We start from the raw sequence: 22,065 nt of genomic DNA, 5'->3' as shown, positions 1-22,065 counted from the left end.
CGCTTGCATGATGATGAGTTTCTCACATGACTGGCCTATCTGGGAGATCTTTTTTCTTGCCTGAAGGATCTGAATCTAGGATTACAGGGACTCTCCGCAACTATATTCAATGTGTGGGACAAAACTGAGGCTATGATTAAGAAGTTGGAGCTCTTCTCTGTCTGCATTAACAAGGACAACACACAGGTCTTTCCATCATATGATTTTTGTGTGTGCAAATGAACTCAAGCTTACGGACAATGTCAAATGTGATGTAGCGAAGCACCTGAGTGAGTTGGGTGTGCAATTACACAGGTACTTTCCAGAAATGGATAACACAAACAACTGGATTTTCCCTTTCATGCCCTGCTTCCAGTCCACTTACCGATATCTGAACAAGAGAGCCTCATCAAAATTGCAACAAGCAGTTCTGTGAAAATGTAATTTAATCAGAAGCCACAGCCAGATTTCTGGATTGGGCTATGCTCAGAGTATCCTGCCTTGGCAAATCGTGCTGTTAAGACACTGAGGCCCTTTGCAACCACGTACCTATGTAAGAGTGGTTTCTCAGCCCTCGCAAGCATGGAAACTAAATACAGGCACAGACTGTGTGTGGAAAATGATTTAAGACTGAGACTCTCCAATACAACCCAACACTGCAGAGTTATGTGCATCCTTTCAAGCACACCCTTCTCATTAACCTGTGGTGAGTTATTCACAGTTTGATGAACAAATAAGGTTTTATATGTAAGATGGTTAAATAAAGCAAAATTCTTTATTTGTTCCCTGGTCCTATAAGAGCTATTTGTCACTTCCCACGAGCCGGATTGTGACCACACACACAATACTACATGTATTTTGTGTGTGTGTGTGGCAGGCTTACAATTATGGGTACGCAGCTGGAGGTTGAATGTTTTTGAAGGGGTACGGACTATAAAAAGTTTGGGAACCACTGGTCTAGAAGATCAGAGTCCTTAACGTCACCATGGTAAACAACACATTCACCTTTCTCAGGATCCTCTCAAGTCCTGCCATCAAACTAAAAGGCTAAAACATAGTCCAGATTGTGTGTGGCCTGACAGTGATGTCTGAGTGGTCAAGGTGAAGGTTTCAGATCAAGTTTAGATTCATACTGGGCTTAAGAGGCCAGGCCCGAGGGAAAAGTACATTGTGTAAAAAACATTTAATTAAAGTGTGTGTGAAGCTTAACATTGTGGACATGTTCAGGCAGGCCCCTCGCTCATTGAGCCCTTCCTCCTCTCCCGCCACATCACCTCGGCCTTTACCCCTCTAATCAGATAAACACAAAAATACCCTGCTCTACCTCTCTTGTTTCTCCTATTTATCTCGATGTTGTGCTCTTATGCAATATTAGACCTTTCCAGACTTTCTCTCTAGCACTAAGATCAAAAGGAATCCAGTGGCAGAGATGGCATCTGCAGGGCAGTTCTACAGTAGTTTGGTTCAGTGTCCAGCAAGCCCAGTCCTGTTCCTGTAAGGCAGCGGTGGCAAAGTTTGCATGGGGGTTGGGAACTTTTGCAAAGCTGTCAAGGGTGGCTACTTTGAAGAATATCAAATATATTTTAACACTTTTTCGTTGTTGTTGGTTACTACACTATTCCATATGTGTTATTTAATAGCTTTGATGTCTTCACTAATATTCTAAAATAGTAAAAATAAAGAAAATCCCTGGAATGAGTAAGTGTCCAAACTTTTGACTGGTAGTGTGTTTTTAATTCCCCCCACACACACCCGACAGCGTTGGTACCCCAGCTGTATTGTTCATTGTGTGTTACTGAGCCTGTCTCTGTCTTCCAGGTACCCCAGAAGTCATGTGTGTTGTTCAGAGCACAACTCGTCAGGTCCAGTTGTGTCTAGTGGAGACGGCAGCCCCCCAGAGCATCTTCACAACCATGAGCATGCGCAGTACCACCGGACGGACCACAAGGTGAGGAGTTGTCTAAAGCACAAACAGACTGGACCACCAGGCTAATAATCCACAACTACACCTAGAATCACTTAGTATGGTGTTTCAGCCAGAAAGGATCATGATCAGACCCACCTAAAGCATTTATTTTCCTCTGACCTCCATTTCAACAAAGCCATGGGCGTGAATGTGTTAGGGGGGGGGGCTTGTGTAGTCCTATATCTGGGGTCATACGTGACCTCCGGTGAAAGACGGAGGAGAGAAGGCCATAATGAGTTTGGAATTTGGCCTGGGGAGTGGAGGAGAGGTGTGTGTGTGTGTGTGTGTGTGTGTGTGTGTGTGTGTGTGTGTGTGTGTGTGTGTCCTGACCTCTGGCTAGAGGTGAGAGGGGGGGGTGGTATTTGGCTGAAGAGTAATGTAAGACTTACCATTGGTGGTTGTTGTGCATTTGATTGTTGACGCGACCTCCTCCCAGCCACTATCTCTGGCCACTAGGCTGAGAGCAGGTCTGCTTGCCCGGCCATGGTGTCTTCCTGAGACCATGATAACGGTAATGTATCCAGGTCAGACCAGGGGCAGGCCACAGTTCACTCAGCTTTCCCCCAGACCCCACTAGGCCTCACTCAGACTTTGTTTTGACAGTATTAGCCAAATAAAGACTAATCCCTCTTAAACGGTCTCAGCCCATATCCACATACAACTCTGAACTGGGGGCCTGAGGGAGAGGGGTGGGGGGCCTGAGGGAGATGGGTGGGGGGCCTGAGGGAGATGGGTGGGGGGCCTGAGGGAGAGGGGTGGGGGGCCTGAGAGAGAGGGGTGGGGGGCTGCAATGTAAACACATATTTAGTCCTCCATGGGCATGCAAGTACAAGCCTGCTGCATGCTGGCATACTGTCAATGTACACATGGCAAACAGGCCTGTCTGTACTGTCGGAGCCGTGCTGTCAGTCCCTTATAGAACAGCCTTTTGTTCTGTCCCTCAGTCTAACAAAGAACTGTTTCTCAGCCTGAGACGCTCACTCATTCTGTTTGTGGTGTTTTTCTATCATTCTGTCATGTCTTCCGGCAAAAGAGGCTAGCCTAGTTCAGTTTACCATAGTTTCTGTAGAATTAAACTGTTCTAACGGCGCCTGTTCCCCAGATGGAGTCGCCGAGGACACACACACACTCCTCCTACGACGTGGGACTGGAGACAGAGAGGGCTGCACTAGAGGAGCCCAACACGCACAACACTGAACAGGTAACAGACACACACACACACTCCTCCTACGACGTGGGACTGGAGACAGAGAGGGCTGCACTAGAGGAGCCCAACACACACAACACTGAACAGGTAACACACACGCACACACACAGAGAGAGAATTGAATTTGTGTGTGTTTTCCAGACTGTGAATCAGGAGGAGCCTGTAGTAGTAGAGGTCTGGTCAGCTCCAGAACCACACGATGATCCTGAACCCCACGCTGCTGCTGCTGCTGAGCCTCACACACACACCCACCCAGAGCCCGATACACAACTCCCTCCCCTCCAGGACCAGGCAACTCCACCCTCCTCCACCCCATCACCCAGCGATGACCTAGCCCAGGACCAAGCCTCCACAGACCCCCCAGCCCCGGCCGAGACCCGCAGTGATGCCCTGGCAGAACCCAGCCCAGCCCCGGCCACAGAAGACCCCCAACACACACCTACCTCTACCTCTCACACCCCTGCTCCAGCCCCAGCCAGGTAAGCTGCTTCATTCTATAGCTAGATGACTCCTGGTATCTCCAGGAGTGAGGAGTATAATTTTTGTCTAGTACTTTCTTTTTGCTAGCTAGGGCCACCTACTTTAAGTGCTCCCGGTCTTCCTAATAGCCCACTTGGTGTGTGTGAACTGCTGACTGCTCATAACTTGAAGATTAGTTGTTGACACATCAACCAGGATTAAGGGACAGGAAGGCTCCACATCACTCGCTCACTTGAATATCTTCCCTAGTTACTTTCAGATCTAATTTTGCAGCTTTGGAAACTATGTCTATCTCAGTTCGCTCCTCTTCATGTAGGCTTTAAAGACACTCCCCAAACCTTGGCTGCAACCCTTCTAATTTAGTGTGCCCTGCGAGAACAATGTGGAATTCCTGGTCTTCGGCAGCGTTTTGGAACTTCCGAGTTCATCTCAGCCTATGCTGCCCTGACGAAGACCCAGACGAAGACATGGATTACCCGAGAGAACACTGCTACTCCAGCTGCTCTCCATCTGACTACATTTTCTCTCATAGTCCAAGAGCATCTGGTCGTCGCAATGGTGGCATAGGGCTATTTTCTCCCTCTCACCTGTCCATCTCATCATTTGAATTCCATGCTGTCACTGTCACTTGTCCACTCAAGCTTAACATTGTCATCTATCACCTGCCAGGTGCTGTTAGGGAGTTCTTCAATGAGTTTGACAACTTGACAAGCTCATTGCCTGACGATGGCTCACAACTCTTCGTACTTGGTGACTTCAACCTCCTGACGTCTGCCTTTGATTCACAACTCTTTCATTCCCCTCCTTGCCTGTTTTGACCTGACCCTTTCCCAGTCCCCTCCTACTCACAAGGCAGGCAATACGCTTGACCTCATCTTTATTAGAGGCTGTTTGCCTACTAGTCTCACTGTAACCCCTCCAGGTCTCTGATCAGTACTTTGCTTCCTTTTCTGTCTCCCTTTCCACCAACCCTAACCACTCAGCCCCTACCCAGATGGTCATGTGCCGTCGCAATCTTTACTCTCTCTCTCCCACTCCTCTTCTATCCTATCATCTCTCCCTTCTGATAATTCCTTCTCCCTCCTGACTCTGCCTCTTCGACCCTACTATCCTCCATTTCTGCATCTTATGACTCGTATTGTCCCCTTTCCCCCCGGCAGGCTCGGCTCTCCCCTCCTGCTCCGTGGCTGAGTAACTCATTGCAAGCTTACAGGGCTGCGGCCAGCTGAGCGAAAACTTTCGGAGGACCTGTTGTCCTTTCACTCCCTCCTCTCTAGCTTCTCTTCCTCTGTGTCTACTGCTAAAGCCACTTTCTATCACTCTAAATTTCAAGCTTCTGCCTTCTTAATCCTCCTCCCCCTCCCCCCTCCCTCTCTGTGGATGACTTTGTCAACCACTTTGAAAAGGTTGACGACATTTGCTGCTCATTCACTCAGCCTATTGAGTCCACTGGTCCCACTACCCTACGCCTTGATCACTTTCTCCCCTCGCTCTGCAGAGAATCTTGTGACTAGTGAGGTCCGTCCGCCCGACAACTTTCCTGCTCAACCCCATCCCCTTCTCCAGACCTTTTCCCATTCCTCACTTCCCTCGTCAACTCATCCCTGACCACTGGCTGCATTCCCCTGACTTCAAAATGGCCCGAGTCGCTCCCCTCCTCAAGAAACAAACACACTTTGACGTCAAAAACTACAGACCAGTATCACTTCATTATTTTCTTTCCATAACACTTGAGCATGTTGTCTCTGACCAACTGTCTAACGACCTCTCTCAGAACGATCTTCTTGACCCTAACCAGCCAGGCTTCAAGACGGGTCACTCAACCAAGACTGTTCTTCTCTGTGTCAGTGGCTCTCCTCACTGCCAAAGCTGACTCTCTTCTGTTCTCATCCTCCTAGATCTATCCGCTGCCTTTGACACCATGAACTATCAGATCCTCCTCTCCACCCTCAGGGCTGGGCGTCTCAGGCTCTGCACACTCTTGGATTGCATCCTACCTGGCAGGCTGCTCCTACCAGGTGTCATGGAGGGGATCTGTGTCTGCACCACGTGGTCTCCTCACTACTGGTGTCCCCCAGGGCTCTTGGTCATTTCCTTTTCTCTCTCTACACCAAGTCCCTCGGCTCTGTCATATCCTCACATGGTCTCTCCTATCACTGCTATGCGGATGACACTCAACTACTTTTCTCCTTCCCCCTTCTGACACCCAGGTGGCAACATGCATCTCTGCAAGCCTGGCCGTTATCTCCGCTTGGATGTCGGTCCACCACCCTAAGCTCAACCTTGACCAGACGGAGCTGCTCTTCCTCCCGGGGAAGGGTTGCCTGCTCCAACAACTCTCCATCACTTTTGACAACTCCATGGTGTCCTCATCAAAGCAGTGACTCGCTCCTGCAGGTTCATGCTCTACAACATCCGTAGAGTACGACCGTACCTCACACAGGAAGCAGCGCAAATCCTAATCCAGGCACTTGTCATCTCCCGTCTGGACAACTGCAACTCGCAGGGCTCCCCGCTTGTGCCATCAAACCCCTGCAACTTATCCAGAACACTGCATCTCGCCTGCTGTTCTACCTTCCCAAGTTCTCCCATGTCACCCCGCTCCTCCCATGTCACCCCGCTCCTCCCATGTCACCCCGCTCCTTCCTCACACTCCACTGGCTTCCAGTAGAAGCACATATCCACTACAAGACCATGGTACTTACCTATGGAGCAGCAAGAGGAACTGCACCACCCTACCTTCAGGCTCTGCTCAAACCCTACACCCCAACCCGAGTCCTCCATTCTGCCACCTCTGGTCTTTTGGCCCTCCCACCCTTACAGGAGAGCAGCTCACACTCAACCCAGTACAAGCTTGTTCTCTGTCCTGCACCCCAATGCAGCAGAGTCCCTGCCCATCTTCTGAAAACATCTGAAACACTACCTCTGTAAAGAGTATCTTAAATAATCCTCTTGCACCCTCCTCAAAAAGCCTTTAGTGAATGAACACTCGCACTCTTTTCCCCTTTACTAGCTCTGACTTTGCTGAGCGTACATTTTTCTTCAATAACGTAGCTTACTATGACTGTGGTTGTCCCACTATCTTAAGATGAGTGCACTGCTAAATGACTGAAATGAGATGTGTATTGTACGTATGATGTATATGAGATGTTATTTATGTTAAAATAGCAGAATTATGGGTCCACGACAATTTCCTCTTTGGTATAAATAAAGTATTTATCGTATCGTAAGAGGTGGTGTCATTAGTCAACCTCTGAAGTACATCGTTATTTAACTGATATTCCCTTTGAGCTGAAATAGTGTTTTGTTGTAGAGTTTTTCACGTAATTATAATTGTATTTTTTTTAAATGCCCCTTTATACACGGTAGGAATGTTATTGAAAGAAAATACTGTGGTTCCAGACTGTTTCTCCTTTCGTCCCCTCTAACCCCCTCTCTCTTCTGTCCTCCCCTCCCTCGCATTTTCTCTCTCCCTCTCCCCCATAGTGGTGATGCTGACCCAGTAGAGAGCCAGTCAGAGCAGGATCAAATTCAGGCTGGTTCTGATGCTGATGTCCAAGCATCTGTCAGTCCAGAGGACCCAGACCAGGACCAAAGTCTACCAGAGCTGGACCAGGGGGGAAACACCTCCCACAGGCACCAAGACACCGACCAAGACCAGCAGGTGAGAGGGAGTCCCACAACCTATTCCTCAGTGTTACAGAGAGTAGACCGTTAGTTGTACCACTGACTGTAAATGTAATGGGAGTGGAGAGGTTTGCGTGTGAGCATTGGGGGGAGGAGCTACACACAGCTTGGCTGCCAATCCTGCAAAATCCTTCATTCAGTAAAGGAACCCTCTGCTCCCTCTGCTTTCTCTTACTGGGAGGAGGGAAGGAGGAGGGATGGAAGGGAGCGAGAGGGTGGGAATGAGAGAAGAGGGTCAGCCTTTGTTTGTAGATGGTGATGAATTAAAAGCCCTGTCCAGTATTGGTACAGAGCTGTTCTGTTCTCCAACTACATTGGCTGTAGATAAACAGAGCTGAACCGGATTGGCCCGTATCTGTGTTAATGAAGAGGCTTTGCCATTTGGTGGCTTTGTCGACCGTTCTGGGGTCTTATCAAGTGATTATGTAATATATAAATTACAGCTCACTGGATGTGTCTGTATAACGTGTCTCTCTATACCTGTTAAGGCAGTGGATGCCAGTGATGCCAGCGCTATTGAGACGGACCCCTCAGTGCCCAGTAAGGAGGACATCCCAACCTTCGACGAGTGGAAGAAACAAGTCATGGAGGTGGAGAAAGAGAAGAGTAAGAAACACACACAGGGACACGTTCCCCTCATTAATATCATGTTCAGGAGAAGCCCAGTGACCATGAAGAAGACATGATGGTCGCAACAGTCATTTTACAGACAAACTAGTGCAGAGACCTAAATCTCTTTACTCCTATCAACTCCCTCCCTCACTCGATCTCTTCCTCCTTCCCTCTATTTTTTCTCTCTATCCCTCATAGTTTCTCCCCCCTTGCCTTTCATTCTTGAATCTCTTCCCTCTGAATGACGGCAGTATGGGTACTGGACCGTGTGTGTTGTCACCCTCCTCTGAGGCAGCACTCTTTCTCCACTGTCATGAATGGCCCGGTCTACTGGAGCAGAAGGACACTGACCAACAGACGTTCACACACACTCTCAAACTCCACGGCACATGCTCTGCACACACAAATACTTCCAGATTGCGTACAGTACCCTCACACTCTTAGATCATAGACAGCGTGGCAGGGTCATTTAACCCATTGTGTTGTTATCCGCTGAGCTAGAAACTGGACCTTGTGTAGATCTCCTGTCCTCAGCGTCACCATAATCACAAACCAGACAGACACCACATTTATAAACAGATGGTGTGACGGTGGCTACGTCATCCATTTCGTATGATATGTTAAGTTATTTTTTTGTAATTCGTACAATATGTTATGGATTTGGAAGTCTTTAAGGTCCCAGACTGCATCTTTCTCTCACACACACACATGTTTTGTTCTATCCTCGTGGGGACCTAAAATGAATTTCCATTCAAAATCCTATTTTCTCTAACCTAACTCCTAAACCACTAACCCCTTAAAGGCTCTGGTCAATCTGACTTCTGAAGAGGCCGTACAGCATTTACTGCCATGCAGCCTCCGCAGACGTCAGGGTTTCATCCTTATTGCGCTGAGCAGAGCTGTTGTCAAGGAAGTGAGTTTGTGTTTATACAAGACGTACCACCCCCACCTGCCATCAACCAATCATGTCAATGTGGAGTTATACGGAGCCCTCCACATAGTTAAAACATTTGAGAGGAGCACAGCAATGCGGTACGGAGCTTGATTTGACCTCTGCATGCCTCCAGAAGCTTGGCAATTGCGTCACACCCTCCATATGAAGTCTCTGACCACATTTTTGGATCGAGCATAAATTGGGTTTTACCCTAACCCTAATAGTAACCCTAAACTTAACCCCTAAGCTTAAAATAGCCTTTGTTGACATGGGAAATGTCCCCACAAGGGAGAATTGTCTTTGTTTTACTATCCTTGTGGGGACTTTTGGGGGATTTTAGGTCCCCTCAAGGGTAGAAGAACCAACCCACACACACACTTCCTAACCCCCTGTCTTCTCCAGCTCTGTCCCTCCATACCTCTTCAAGTGGAAGCCCCCCTGTGAAGAAGGTGCAGAAGAACTTTAAAAACAACTATGCTTCTGTGGAGTGTGGAGCTAAGATACTGTCAGCTAACCCAGAAGCCAAGGTAACACGCAAGTCTTTATGTTCTTAGAATAGTAAGAATCAGTCCATTGACTCATTATGTGTCTCATATTTGCCATTTTGTTCTCTCTATTCTCTCTGGTTTCCAGAGTACATCTGCTATCCTCATGGAGAATATGGACCTGTACATGCTGAATCCCTGCAGCATCAAGATCTGGTGAGTCACACACACATTCGAGGGGCGTGTCTATGCTTGCTGATGCAGGAGACGTTGTCACTTTTTGCTTCAGTTAACATTGTGCAAGAGGGATACACAGTTCCAAACAATCATGAGAATAAATAATTAAAGATGTCAAATTTTCAATCTACTCATCTCTCATTGCCCTTCCACTTCTCTCTCCTGGTCCTGGCTGCTCTCTGTGGAGCTGCAGGGTGACTCAGTGTTCTGCTTTGCTGTTTCCTCCAGAAACACACACACACATTGTCCCCTCATCAAGTGTGACCCCATCTGCCCAGGCAGAGGTCAAGGGGAGAGCAGGCAGCTGGAAATGTCTCACATTATCATTCCTCATCTACCTCTATCTTCCTCTTCCCCTTCTCTCTCTCTAGGTTTGTGATAGAGCTTTGTGAGCCCATCCAGGTGAAACAGTTGGACATCGCTAACTTTGAACTCTTCTCCTCCACACCTAAAGACTTCCTGGTCTCCATCAGCGACAGGTACATGCACACCCTTCCCCTTTCTCTCAGGACACACACATGCCCGTCTGACCACCCCTCTCGTTCTCTTGCTCTCTCTCAGGTATCCCACCAACAAGTGGTTGAAGTTGGGAACGTTCCACGCCCGTGACGAGCGCACCGTCCAGAGCTTCCCATTGGACGAACAGCTCTATGCCAAATACATCAAGGTACAAACTTACACACTCATGCCTACACACACACTGCAGACACACACACCATTTGAATTCTATGTTCTAAGCCCAGGTAAATTCCTCATGACTTCACAATAGGTTTCCAATGTCATCAACATAAGACTGGCTCCCTACTCAAACCTCACACAATATGTGTGATTGTGAGGGTGAAAATATGGAAGGAAATATTCTGAGGGTGTTGATGTATTTCAGCTACCTTTCCGCCCTACTTCTATGTGTAATAAACACAGTACAAATACAGTAAAAAAGTATTGGAAAGGGCCTACTATATTGTAGGCATTCAACTCTACTCCTCACCATCTTCTCTTATCTAATGCTTTGTGTTATTGCATTTATTTATTTAATTCTTTGTGTAGTTTAAAATATTTTGTGGGAGCTTTTTTTGTGTTGGGTTAATATGAATATGCCGCTGTTACCAAATGATGAAGAACTGAAGCTGTCATCAACCTGATATGTCTTGTTCTGATGTCTGTCTAGGTTCTGTTTGTCTACTTCCCTACTCCTCTAAAGTAACTGCTATCAATACTTACAGTGCATTCAAACTATTCAGACACCTTGACTTTTTCCACGTTACAGCCTTATTCTAAAATGGATTAAATACAAATACATCCTCAGCAATCTACACACTATACCCCATAATGACAAAGTGATAACAGTTTTTAGAAATGTTTGGAAATTTATTACAAATAAAAAACATACCTTATTTACATAACTACTCAGACCCTATTCAGACTCGAAATGAGCTCAGGTGCATCCTGTTTCCATTGATCACCCTTGAGATGTTTCTACAATTTCATTGGAGTCCACCTGTGGTAAATTCAATTGATTGGACATGATTTGGAAAGGCACACACCTGTCTATATAAGGTCCCACAGTTGACAGTGCATATCAGAGCAAAAACCAAGCCATGAGGTCAAAGGAATTGTCCGTAGAGCTGCGAGACAGGATTGTGTCAAGGCACAGATCTGGGGAAGGGTACCACTTTTTTTTTTTTGCAGCATTGAAGGTCCCTAAGAACACAGTGGCCTCCATCATTCTTAAATGGACAAAGTTTGGAACTACCAAGACTCTTCCTAGAGCTGGCCGTCCGGCCAAACTGAGCAATCGGGGGAGAAGGGCCTTGGTCAAGGAGGTGACCAAGAACCCGATGGTCACTCTGACAGAGCTCTAGAGTTCCTCTGTGGAGAGATGGGAGAACCTTCCAGAAGGACAACCATCTCTGCAGCACTCCACCAATCAGGCCTTTATGGTAGTGGCCAGATGGAACCATTCCTCAGTAAAAACCACATGACAGCCCGCTTGGAGTTTGCCAAAAGGCACCTAAAGGCTGTCAGAAACAAGATTCTCTGGTCTGATGAAACCAAGACTAAACTCTTTAGTCTGATTGCCAAGTGTCACGTCTGGAGGAAACCTGGCACCATCCCTATGGTAAAGTTCGGTAATGGCAGCATCATGCTGTGGGGATGTTTTTCTGTGGTTGGGACTGGGAGACTAGTCAGGATCGAGGCAAAGATGAACGGTGCAAAGTACAGAGATCCTTCATGAAAACCTGCTCCAGAGTGCTCAGGACCTCAGACTGGGCCGAAGGTTCACCTTCCAACAGTACAACGACCCTAAGCACACAGCCAAGACAATGCAGGAGAGGCTTCAGGACAAGTCTCTGAATGTCCTTGAGTGGCCCAGCCAGAGCCTGGACTTGAACCCGATCTAACATCTCTGGAGAGACCTGGAAATAGCTGTGCAGCAACGCTCCCCATCCAACCTGACAGAGCTTGAGAGGATCTGCAGAGAATAATGGGAGTAACTCCCAAATACAGGTGTACCAAGATTGTTGCGTCATACCTAAGAAGACTCAAGGCTATAATCGCTGCCAATGGTGCTTCAACAAAGTACTGAGTAAAGGGTCTGAATACTTATGTAAAAATGATTATTCCTGTTTATTATTTTTTAAATCTCAAATTTCTATAAATGTGTTTTTTCTTTGTCATTATGGGGTATTGTGGGAAGATTGAGAGGGGGGGGGGGGACAATTGAATCCATTTTAGAATAAGGCTGTAACGTAACCAAATGTGGAAACGGTCTAGGTCTGACTACTTTCTGAATGCACTGTATAATACATTTCCATTTTAATGCTATTTGTACCTTGTATTGCTTCATATACCTAACCCTGTCCTTTATTGCTTTATCCTTGTAGTCTCTTGTAGAGCAAGCATTCAGTCAACACTGTGTGTTATGTTGTCAGGAAATATTTTTTTACGAAAATGCCAAAAAAAAGGACCAGGTGCTTGACTTGCTTGTGGCATGAATCAGCCTTTTACTGATTTCTCTCCTTTTCCCCTCTCTCTCTGTCTCTTCCTCTTGCATCAGATGTTCATCAAGTACATAAAGGTTAGCATTCTTCTCTTTTAGAGGTTGTAAATATGCAATGATGCATTATATAATCTACCATAATGGGGAGCTTTGGTGGCAGTGCACAGATACTGTAATGCATGACCAAAACAAACTTAAACAAAACACACATAAATAAAAACAAATCGTCAGCTTGGCAAGTTCTACTACATCACCTTTGATTTGATTTAGTATAGATGTTATTGGATGACTAGAATGTTAGTGTTGCTGGGTGGTTTAATTAACCAGGTGTGAGTGTTTTACCAGTGGTTTAACCCTTCGTCTCCCCTTCCCTCCAGGTGGAGCTCGTCTCCCACTTTGGATCAGAACACTTCTGTCCCCTCAGCCTCATCAGGTTAGAGATGTATAGAGGGAGGGAAGGAAGGAGTGGTAGAAAGACTGTCATTTCACTTTTTACAGATGCAGTGCTATGAAAAAGTATTTGCCCCCTTATTTTCTCTATTTTTGATCAGATCTTCAACTGAAACCTAATATTAGATAAAGGGAACCTGAGGTTACAAATAACCCCAAAAAAGTATACTTATATTATTTATTCAATTAACAGTTATCCAGCACCCAATTCCCCTGTGGGAAAATGAATTGCCTCCTTAAACTCTAACTGGTTGTGCCACATAGCTACAATGACTGCAACCAAATGCTTCCTGTAGTTGTTGATCACTCTCTAACATTGCTTGGAGGGAGTTTGGCCCAATCTTGCATGCAGAACTGCTTTAACTCAGTGACATTTGTGGGTTTTCAAGCATGGGCTGCTTGTTTCAAGTCCTGCCACAACATCTCAATTGGGATTAGGTCTGGACTTTGACTAGGCCATTCCAGAACTTCAAATGTGTTGCTTTTCTGCTGTTTTCATGTAGACTTAATTGTGTGTTTTGGATCATTGTCTTGCTGCATGACCCAGCTGCGCTTCAGCTTCAGCTCACAGACGGATGGCCTGACATTCTCCTGTAGAATTCTCTGATACAGAGCAGAATTCATGGTTCCTTCTATTAAGGCAAGTCTTCTAGGTCCTGAGGCAGCAAAGCATCGCCAAACCATCACACTACCACCACCACACCATCACACTACCACCACCACCATGCTTGACAGTTGGTATGAGGTTCTTACTGTGGAATGCAGTGTTTGGCTTTCACCAGGCATAATGGGACCCATGTCATCCAAAAAGCACCTGGGTGATCATCCAGACTCTTGGAATAATGTTCTATGGACAGATGAGTCAAGTATGGTGGTGGTAGTGTGATGTTTGGGGATGCTTTGTTGCAACAGGACCTAGAAGACTTAATAGAAGGAACCATGAATTCTGCTCTGTATCAGAGAATTCTACAGGAGAATGTCAGGCCATCCGTCTGTGAGCTGAAGCTGAGTCATGCAGCAAGACAATGATCCAAAACACACATTCAAGTCTACATGAAAATGGCTAAAAAAAATGATTTCTTTGTAGTTTTGGAATGGCCTAGTCAAAGTCCAGACCTAATCCCAATTGACATGTTGTGGCAGGACTTGAAACAAGCAGTTCATTCTTAAAAAACCCACATGTTGCTGTTACAGCAGCTCTTTATGGAAGAGTGGGCCAGAATTCCTCCACAGCGATGTGAGAGATTGATCAACAACTACAGGAAGTGTTTGGTTAGTCATTGTAGCTAAATGTGGCATTGGGTGTAAGGGTGCAATTACTTTTTCACACCAGGGCATTGGGTGTTTCTTAACGTTGTTTAAGAAATGAATTTAATAAGTATGTAATTGTTATTTGTTCATTCAGGTTCCTTATATCTAATATTAGGTTTTGGTTGTAGATCTAACATTCAGTATAACAAAATTTGAAAAACACCCTTTGTCCCCTTTTAACTGGAACTAAGTTCACATCCACTTAACTGCTGCTACTCTGTAGATAAACTACATGATAAGGTGTACATTCTCTCAGTCGAGAAGGTTAAAGGGTTGAGCTGTATATATGAATGTGTAGTTAGAGTACAGACGTTTCCCTGATGTTGAACCTCTCACTCAAACCCACATCTCCTCAGGGCTGGGGTTTGTTTGAGGTAGAGAATACTATAGGGAACAGTGTAATCTCAGCAACATGTCAACCCACCTGTCAGTTTTCTGACAACGTTCATGTTAGTCTGAGCTTCATTCCTCTCTTTCAGCTGTATATAATACATGTAACCAGATGTTAGCTGTGTGTGTGTTATATAACAGTGTGTGTGTTTACAGGGTGTTTGGTACCAGTATGGTGGAGGAATATGAAGAGATTGCAGATTCTCAGTACCCCTCAGAGAGGCTGGAATACCTTGATGAGGATTATGGTGAGATGGTACACTGTGTTTGATAATCGGTTATAAAAGAGATTGTGTTCTCAATAACGTACCTGATTAGGTGCATCAAAGCTGGGACCGAGAGATTGAAAAACAGCTTCGATCTCAAGGCCATCGACTGTTAAACAGCCATCACCCAACACAGAGAGGCTGCTGCCTACATAGACTTGAAATCATTGGCTACTTTAATACATGGATCACTAGTCACTTTAATCATGTTTACATACCTTGCATCACTCATATACAGTACTGTTCAAAAGTCTGGGGTCACTTAGAAATGTCCTTGTTTTTGAAAGAAACGCAATTTTTTTGTCCATTAAAATAACATCAAATTGATCAAAAATACGGTGTAGCCTTTGTTCATTTTGTAAATGACTATTGTAGCTGGAAACGGCTGATTTTTAATGGAATATCTACATAGGCGTACAGAGGCCCATTATCAGCAACCATCACTCCTGTGTTCCAATGGCACGTTGTGTTAGCTAATCCAAGTTTATCATTTTAAAAGGCTAATTGATCATTAGAAAACCCTTTTGCAATTAAGTTAGCACAGCTGAAAACTGTTGTTCTGATTTAAAGAAGCAATAAAACTGGCCTCCTTTAGACTAGTTGAGTATCTGGAGCATAAACATTTGTGGGTTCGATTACAGCCTCAAAATGGCCAGAAGTACTTTCTTCTGAAACTCGTCAGTCTATTCTTGTTCTGAGAAATGAAGGCTATTCCATGCGAGAAATTTCCAAGAAACTGAAGATCTCGTTCAACGCTGTGTACTACTCCCTTCACAGAACAGCGCAAACTGGCTCTAACCAGAATAGAAAGGAGTGGGAGGCCCCGGTGCACAACTGAGCAAGAGGACAAGTACATTAGTGTGTCTAGTTTGAGAAACAGACGCTTCACAAGTCCTCAACTGGCAGCTTCATTTAATAGTACCCGCAAAACACCAGTCTCAACATAAACAGTGAAGAGGCGACTCCGGGATGCTGGCCTTCTAGGCAGAGTTTCAAAGAAAAAGCCATATCTCAGACTGGCAAATAAAAAGAAAAGATTGAGATGGACAAAAGAAGACACACTGGACAGAGGAACTCAGCCTAGAAGCCCAGCATCCCGGAGTTGCCTCTTCACTGTTGACGTTGAGACTATTTCTGATCAATTTGATGTTATTTTAATGGGGAAAAAATGTGCTTTTCTTTCAAAAGCAAGGACATTTCAAAGTGACCCCAAACGTTTGAAAGGTAGTGTATATACTGTATTTTATACCATCTATTGCATATATTTGTGTATATATTTGTGTATATATTCTTATTCCATTCCTTTACTTAGATTTGTGTGTGTATTAGGTAGTTATTGTGGAATTGTTAGATATTCCTGCACTGTCAGAACTACAGTGAGGGGGGAAAGTATTTGATCCCCTGCTGATTTTGTACGTTTGCCCACTGACAAAGAAATGATCAGTCTATAATTTTAATGGTAGGTTTATTTGAACAGTGAGAGACAGAATAACAACCAAAAAATCCTGAAAAACGCATGTCAAAAATTGATTTGCATTTTTAATGAGGGAAATATGTATTTGACCCCTCTGCAAAACATGACTTAGTACTTGGTGGCAAAATCCTTGTTGGCAATCACAGAGGTCAGACGTTTCTTGTTGTTGGCCACCAGGTTTGCACACATCTCAGGAGGGATTTTGTCCCACTCCAATTTGCAGATCTTCTCCAAGTCATTAAGGTTTCGAGGCTGACGTTTGGCAACTCGAACCTTCAGCTCCCTCCACAGATTTTCTATGGGAGTAAGGTCTGGAGACTGGCTAGGCCACTCCAGGACCTTAATGTGCTTCTTCTTGTTGCCTTGGCCGTGTGTTTTGGGTCATTGTCATGCTGGAATACCCATTTTCAATGCCCTGGCTGAGGGAAGGAGGTTCTCACCCAAGATTTGACGGTATATGGCCCCGTCCATCGTCCCTTTGATGCGGTGAAGTTGTCCTGTCCCCTTAGCAGAAAAACACCCCCAAAGCATAATGTTTCCACCTCCATGTTTGACGGTGGTGATGGTGTTCTTGGTGTCATAGGCAGCATTCCTCCTGCTCCAAACACGGCGAGTTGAGTTGATGCCAAAGAGCTCCATTTTGGTCTCATCTGACCACAACACTTTCACCCAGTTATCCTCTGAATCATTCAGATGTTCATTGGCAAACTTCAGACGGGCATGTATATGTATTCTTGAGCAGGGGGACCTTGCGGGCGCTGCAGGATTTCAGTCCTTCACGGCGTAGTGTGTTACCAATTGTTTTCTTGGTGACTATGGTCCCAGCTGCCTTGAGATCATTGACAAGATCCTCCCGTGTAGTTCTAGGCTGATTCCTCACCGTTCTCATGATCATTGCAACTCCACGAGGTGAGATCTTGCATGGAGCCTCAGGCCGAAGGAGATTGAGAGTTCTTTTGTGTTTCTTCCATTTGCGAATAATCGCACCAACTGTTGTCACCTTCTCACCAAGCTGCTTGGCGATGGTCTTGTAGCCCATTCCAGCCTTGTGTAGGTCTACAATCTTGTCCCTGACATCCTTGGAGAGCTCTTTGGTCTTGGCCATGGTGGAGAGTTTGGAATCTGATTGATTGCTTCTGTGGACAGGTGTCTTTTTATACAGGTAACAAGCTGAGATTAGGAGCACTCCCTTTAACCTCTAGGGGCTAGGGGGCAGTATTTTCACGGCCGGATGAAAAACGTACCCAATTTAAACAGGTTACTACTCCGGCCCAGAAAATAGAATATGCATATTATTAGTAGATTTGGATAGAAAACACTCTGAAGTTTCTAAAACTGTTTGAATGGTGTCTCTAAGTATAACAGAACTCATATGGCAGATAAAAACCTGAGAAAAAATACAAGCAGGAAATGAAAATTGTGGCTGTACTATTTAAGTCATTGGTAATAAATCACACAGTGACAAAGGATTCATTTTGCACTTCCTATGGCTTCCACTAGATGTCAACGATCTTTATAAAGTTGTTTGAAGTGTCTCTGATGAACAGAGAACGAATGAGAAGGAAGGGAAGTTGACGTCCCTGGGAGGTCGTCACTTCATTATTGCGCGCACATGCGCGTTCATGTGAGGCGAGACATTTTTCAAAACTTGTTTCAAGACAGAGGTCGGGTTGAAATATTACTGATGTTTCACATTAAAAATGGACCAAAAGATTGATGCTAAACAACGTTTGACATGTTTGAACGAACGTAAATAGATTTTTCTTTTGACTTTTCGTCATGACTTTTCCCTCCCATTTTGGGTAGCCTACCGAACGCGCTAACACGGAACAGCATGGAGTTATTTGGACATAAATTATGAACTTCATCGAAAAAAACATTTGTTGTGGACCTGAGATTGCTGGAAGTGCCTTCTGATGAAGATTATTAAAGGTAAGGGAATATTGCTAATGTTATTCATGGTTTTAGATGACTCCAACATAGCGGCTAGCTGTATAGCCTAGTGTATTTTTCTGAGCAGAGTACTCAGATTATTGCAAAGTATGCTTTCCCAGTAAAGTTATTTTGAAATCTGTCAATGCGGTTGCATTCAGAATGCAACCGTTATTCTTTGAATAACAGTTTAATACTTTAACCATGTTTTATAATGAGTATTTTTTTGCTAAATTCACTGGCAGTTTTGGGGGAGACTTTTTCTCAACGACACACGCCGATGTAAAATGCTGTTTTTGGATATAAATATGAACTTGATAGAACAACAATGCATGTATTGTCTAACATAATGTCCTAGGAGTGTCATCTGATGAAGATTGTCAAAGGTTAGTGCATAATTTTAGCTGTTTTTCTGCTTTTGGTGAAGCCTGTCCTTGAATTGAAAATGGATGTGTGTACTTTTTTGGCTATGTACTCTCCTAACATAATCTAACTTTATGCTTTCGCCGTAAAGCCTCTTTGAAAATCAGACAATGTGGTTCGATTTAAGGAGATGTTTATCTTTTAAATGGTGTAAAATAGTTGATTGTTTGAGAAATTGAAATTATTAGATTTTTGATGTTTTGAATTTCCCGCCTTGCTAGCAATCCCGTCAGTGGGATTAGGTTACCCTCGATCCCCAACAGGTTTTAACCTCTCTGGGAAATGTGGGACGCTAGCATTTTCAAAAAGGCTTTACGGCGAAAGCATAGCATTAGATTGTTAGGACAGCGTCGAAAAGAAAACCACACAGCCATTTTCCAAGCAAGGAGAGGCGTCACAAAAACCAGAAATACAGCTAAAATTAATCACTAACCTTTGATCTTCATCAGATGGCACTCATAGGACTTCATGTTACACAATACATGTATGTTTTGCTCGATAAAGTTCATATTTATATCCAAAAACCCCATTTTACATTGGCGTGTAATGTTAAGAAATGTTTTGCCTCCCAAAACTTCCGGTGAATGAGCACATCAATTTACAGAAATACTCATCATAAACGTTGATAAAATATTAAACTGATATTCAAAGAATTATAGATACACTTCTCCTTAATGCAACTGCTGTGTCAGATTTCGAAAAAGCTTTACAGCGAAAGCACACTTTGCAATAATCTGAGTACAGCGCTCAGAGACAAAACCAAACCCGCCATTTTGTGGAGTCAACAAAACTCAGAAATAACATAAATATTCACTTACCTTTGATCTTCATCGGAATGCACTCCCAGGAATCCCAGTTCCCCAATAAATGTTCATTTGTTTCAATAAAGTCCATAAATGTCCAAATACCTCCTTTTTGTTCGCGCGTTCGGTAGAGTACTCTAAATGCACTGTGCTCGTGCAGTTAAGTTCAGACAAAGTCAAAAGTTATATTACAAACGATGTATAGCATCAATCTTTAGGACGTTTTTATCATAAATCTTCCATAATATTCCAACCGGACGATTCCTTTGTCTTCAAAAAAGAAAAGGAACACAGCTAACTCATGTGAGTGCGCGCCACTGAGCTCATGTCATTTTCTCACTCATCTACTTCCAGGAGCTCTTATTCTCTCCCTATTCACAGTAGAAGCATGAAACAACGTTCTAAAGACTGTTGACATCTAGTGGAAGCCTTAGGAAGTGCAAAATTAACCCTAAGTCACTGGATAGGGAATCACTTGAAAAACTACAAACCTCAGATTTCCACACTTCCTGGTTGGATTTTTCTCAGGTTTTTGCCTGCCATATGAGTTCTGTTATACTCACAGACATCATTCAAACAGTTTTAGAAACTTCAGTGTTTTCTATCCAAATCTAATTTGGGCACATCATTCATCTGTATTTCCGAATACTGCCCCCTGCCACTAAAAAGTTAAGTGTGCTCCTAATCTCAGTTTTATACCTGTATAAAAGACACCTGAGAGCCAGAAATGCAAATCAATTTCTAACATTTGACATGCGTTTTTCTGGATTTTTTGTTGTTGTTATTCTGTGGCTCACTGTTCAAATAAACCTAGCATTAAAATTATAGATTGGTCATTTCAAACGTACAAAATCAGCAGGGGATCAAATACTTGTTTCCCTCACTGTAGAAGCACAAGCATTTCACTACACTTGCAGTAACATCTGCTAACCATGTGTATGTGACCAATAACATTTTATTTGATTTAAATCATCTTTAGATTTTTTTCCCCCCATCTACAGACTACCCTCCTGGGTACCTCCACTCTGAGGACAAGGGGTCTAAAAATCTGCTGGGCTCTGCCACAAGTACGTACATACACACAGACACACAACCACGTCAGATTGTTTTGAGCCTACAGTGCCTTCAGAAAGTATTCACACCCCTTGACCTTTTCCACATTTTGTTGTGTTACAGCCTGAATTTAAAAGGGATTACGCTAAGATTAGTTTATCACTGGCCTACACACAAATACCCCATCATGTGAAAGTGGAATTATGTTTTTTGAGATTTTTTGCAAATTAATTCAAAGCTGGAATAAATGTCTTGAGTCAATAAGTATTCAACCCCTTCAAGCCTAAATAAATTCAGGAGTAAAAATGTGATTAACAAGTCACATAATGGGGGGGCGCTAGAAAGCGTGCTATGGAGTAGACGTGCTTTGCTAGATCTCCACTCTATTTTGAAACAAATATTATTTTATCTTAACCTCACAACCTATAACTTCAAACATGGTCTGGCAATATGACAAAGGGAAAAGGCACCAAAAAAGGAGGCGCTAAACAAGATAATTTGAATGAGATAGACAACGAACCAATTTCAACATCGCCGACCCACGAGGAGTTAGCTGAAGATGCTAGCTCCCAAGAGCTCCCCACAGAACCTACTTAACGTGACATACTGGCTGCCATAAACTCACTAAGCAAGAAGGTTGGCTGATATCTCAAAGAGTATTGGGACTTGGACTGAAACTGTGAAGGCAACTAAGGGAAGGGTGCATGAGGTTGCGCAGACGACAGTCGATCACGAGGCCAGGCTACAGGACATAGAAACAGTGCGCAACGTTCAAAAATGACAAAACCCTGAAAGCCCGATTTGGAAATGCTTGCGTCGCATTCAAGACGCCAGAACATCCGAATATTTGGGATCCAGGAGGACACTGAAAAAGGGAAACCCACTGAATTCGTCTCGGAGCTGATACTGGCATTGCTGGGGAGTGAACACTTCAAAATGGCCATCCTGATCGACCGCACACACAGATCACAGGCAACGAAGCCGGCCAAGGGCACTATCCCCAGACCAGGGATCTCATCCTCAAGCTGGCTAATCAAAAGTTCCCCCTTAACTACAATGGAGCCAGGGTGTCTTTCTACCCAGATCATACTTTGGAGGTGAGGAACCAACTGAAAGAGTATGAGTTAGGCAACAAATGCAGGGTGGCCAACATCCGATATGGAATCCTCTTCCCAGCCCGGTTTAAGGTGACAGTCGAGGGATCAACACGTACGTTTGACAACCCCAAAGAGGCCGATCTGTTCTTGTCAAGCAAGTTCCCTGGCTGAGGATATCGAACGGCTGTGTCAACCGGCTAAATGACCAAATACAGGCCAGGAATGTGTTTGAATTTCCTGCCTATATCTTTTCGATCAGAAATTGGGACTTATATGAT

The 22,065-nt window shown here is 44.4% G+C and overlaps 1 protein-coding gene across 7 annotated transcripts in view; it reads left to right on the top strand.

Moving 5' to 3' along the window:
* The window catches only part of suco (SUN domain containing ossification factor), a 96,481-nt gene that overhangs the window by 56,622 nt on the left and 17,794 nt on the right, over positions 1 to 22,065 (top strand). For 6 of the 7 annotated variants that reach the window (XM_014216860.3, XM_014216858.3, XM_014216859.3 and 3 more), the window contains 13 exons: positions 1,798 to 1,927; positions 3,048 to 3,146; positions 3,294 to 3,631; positions 7,119 to 7,296; positions 7,808 to 7,925; positions 9,268 to 9,392; positions 9,499 to 9,566; positions 9,959 to 10,066; positions 10,149 to 10,254; positions 12,646 to 12,666; positions 12,966 to 13,021; positions 14,896 to 14,987; positions 20,639 to 20,704. In XM_014216860.3, coding sequence (XP_014072335.3) covers positions 1,798 to 1,927; positions 3,048 to 3,146; positions 3,294 to 3,631; positions 7,119 to 7,296; positions 7,808 to 7,925; positions 9,268 to 9,392; positions 9,499 to 9,566; positions 9,959 to 10,066; positions 10,149 to 10,254; positions 12,646 to 12,666; positions 12,966 to 13,021; positions 14,896 to 14,987; positions 20,639 to 20,704 — 1,505 coding nt within the window. The remainder of the gene's footprint in view (positions 1 to 1,797; positions 1,928 to 3,047; positions 3,147 to 3,293; positions 3,632 to 7,118; positions 7,297 to 7,807; positions 7,926 to 9,267; positions 9,393 to 9,498; positions 9,567 to 9,958; positions 10,067 to 10,148; positions 10,255 to 12,645; positions 12,667 to 12,965; positions 13,022 to 14,895; positions 14,988 to 20,638; positions 20,705 to 22,065) is intronic. The other variant, XM_014216861.3, reaches the window with a different exon arrangement.

The sequence above is a fragment of the Salmo salar genome, chromosome 10 (assembly GCF_965601325.2).
Source record: "Salmo salar chromosome 10, fSalSal1, whole genome shotgun sequence".
NCBI lineage: Eukaryota > Metazoa > Chordata > Actinopteri > Salmoniformes > Salmonidae > Salmo > Salmo salar.
Note: the sequence above shows the minus strand (reverse complement) of the source record. Positions and strands in the feature narration are given on the sequence as shown.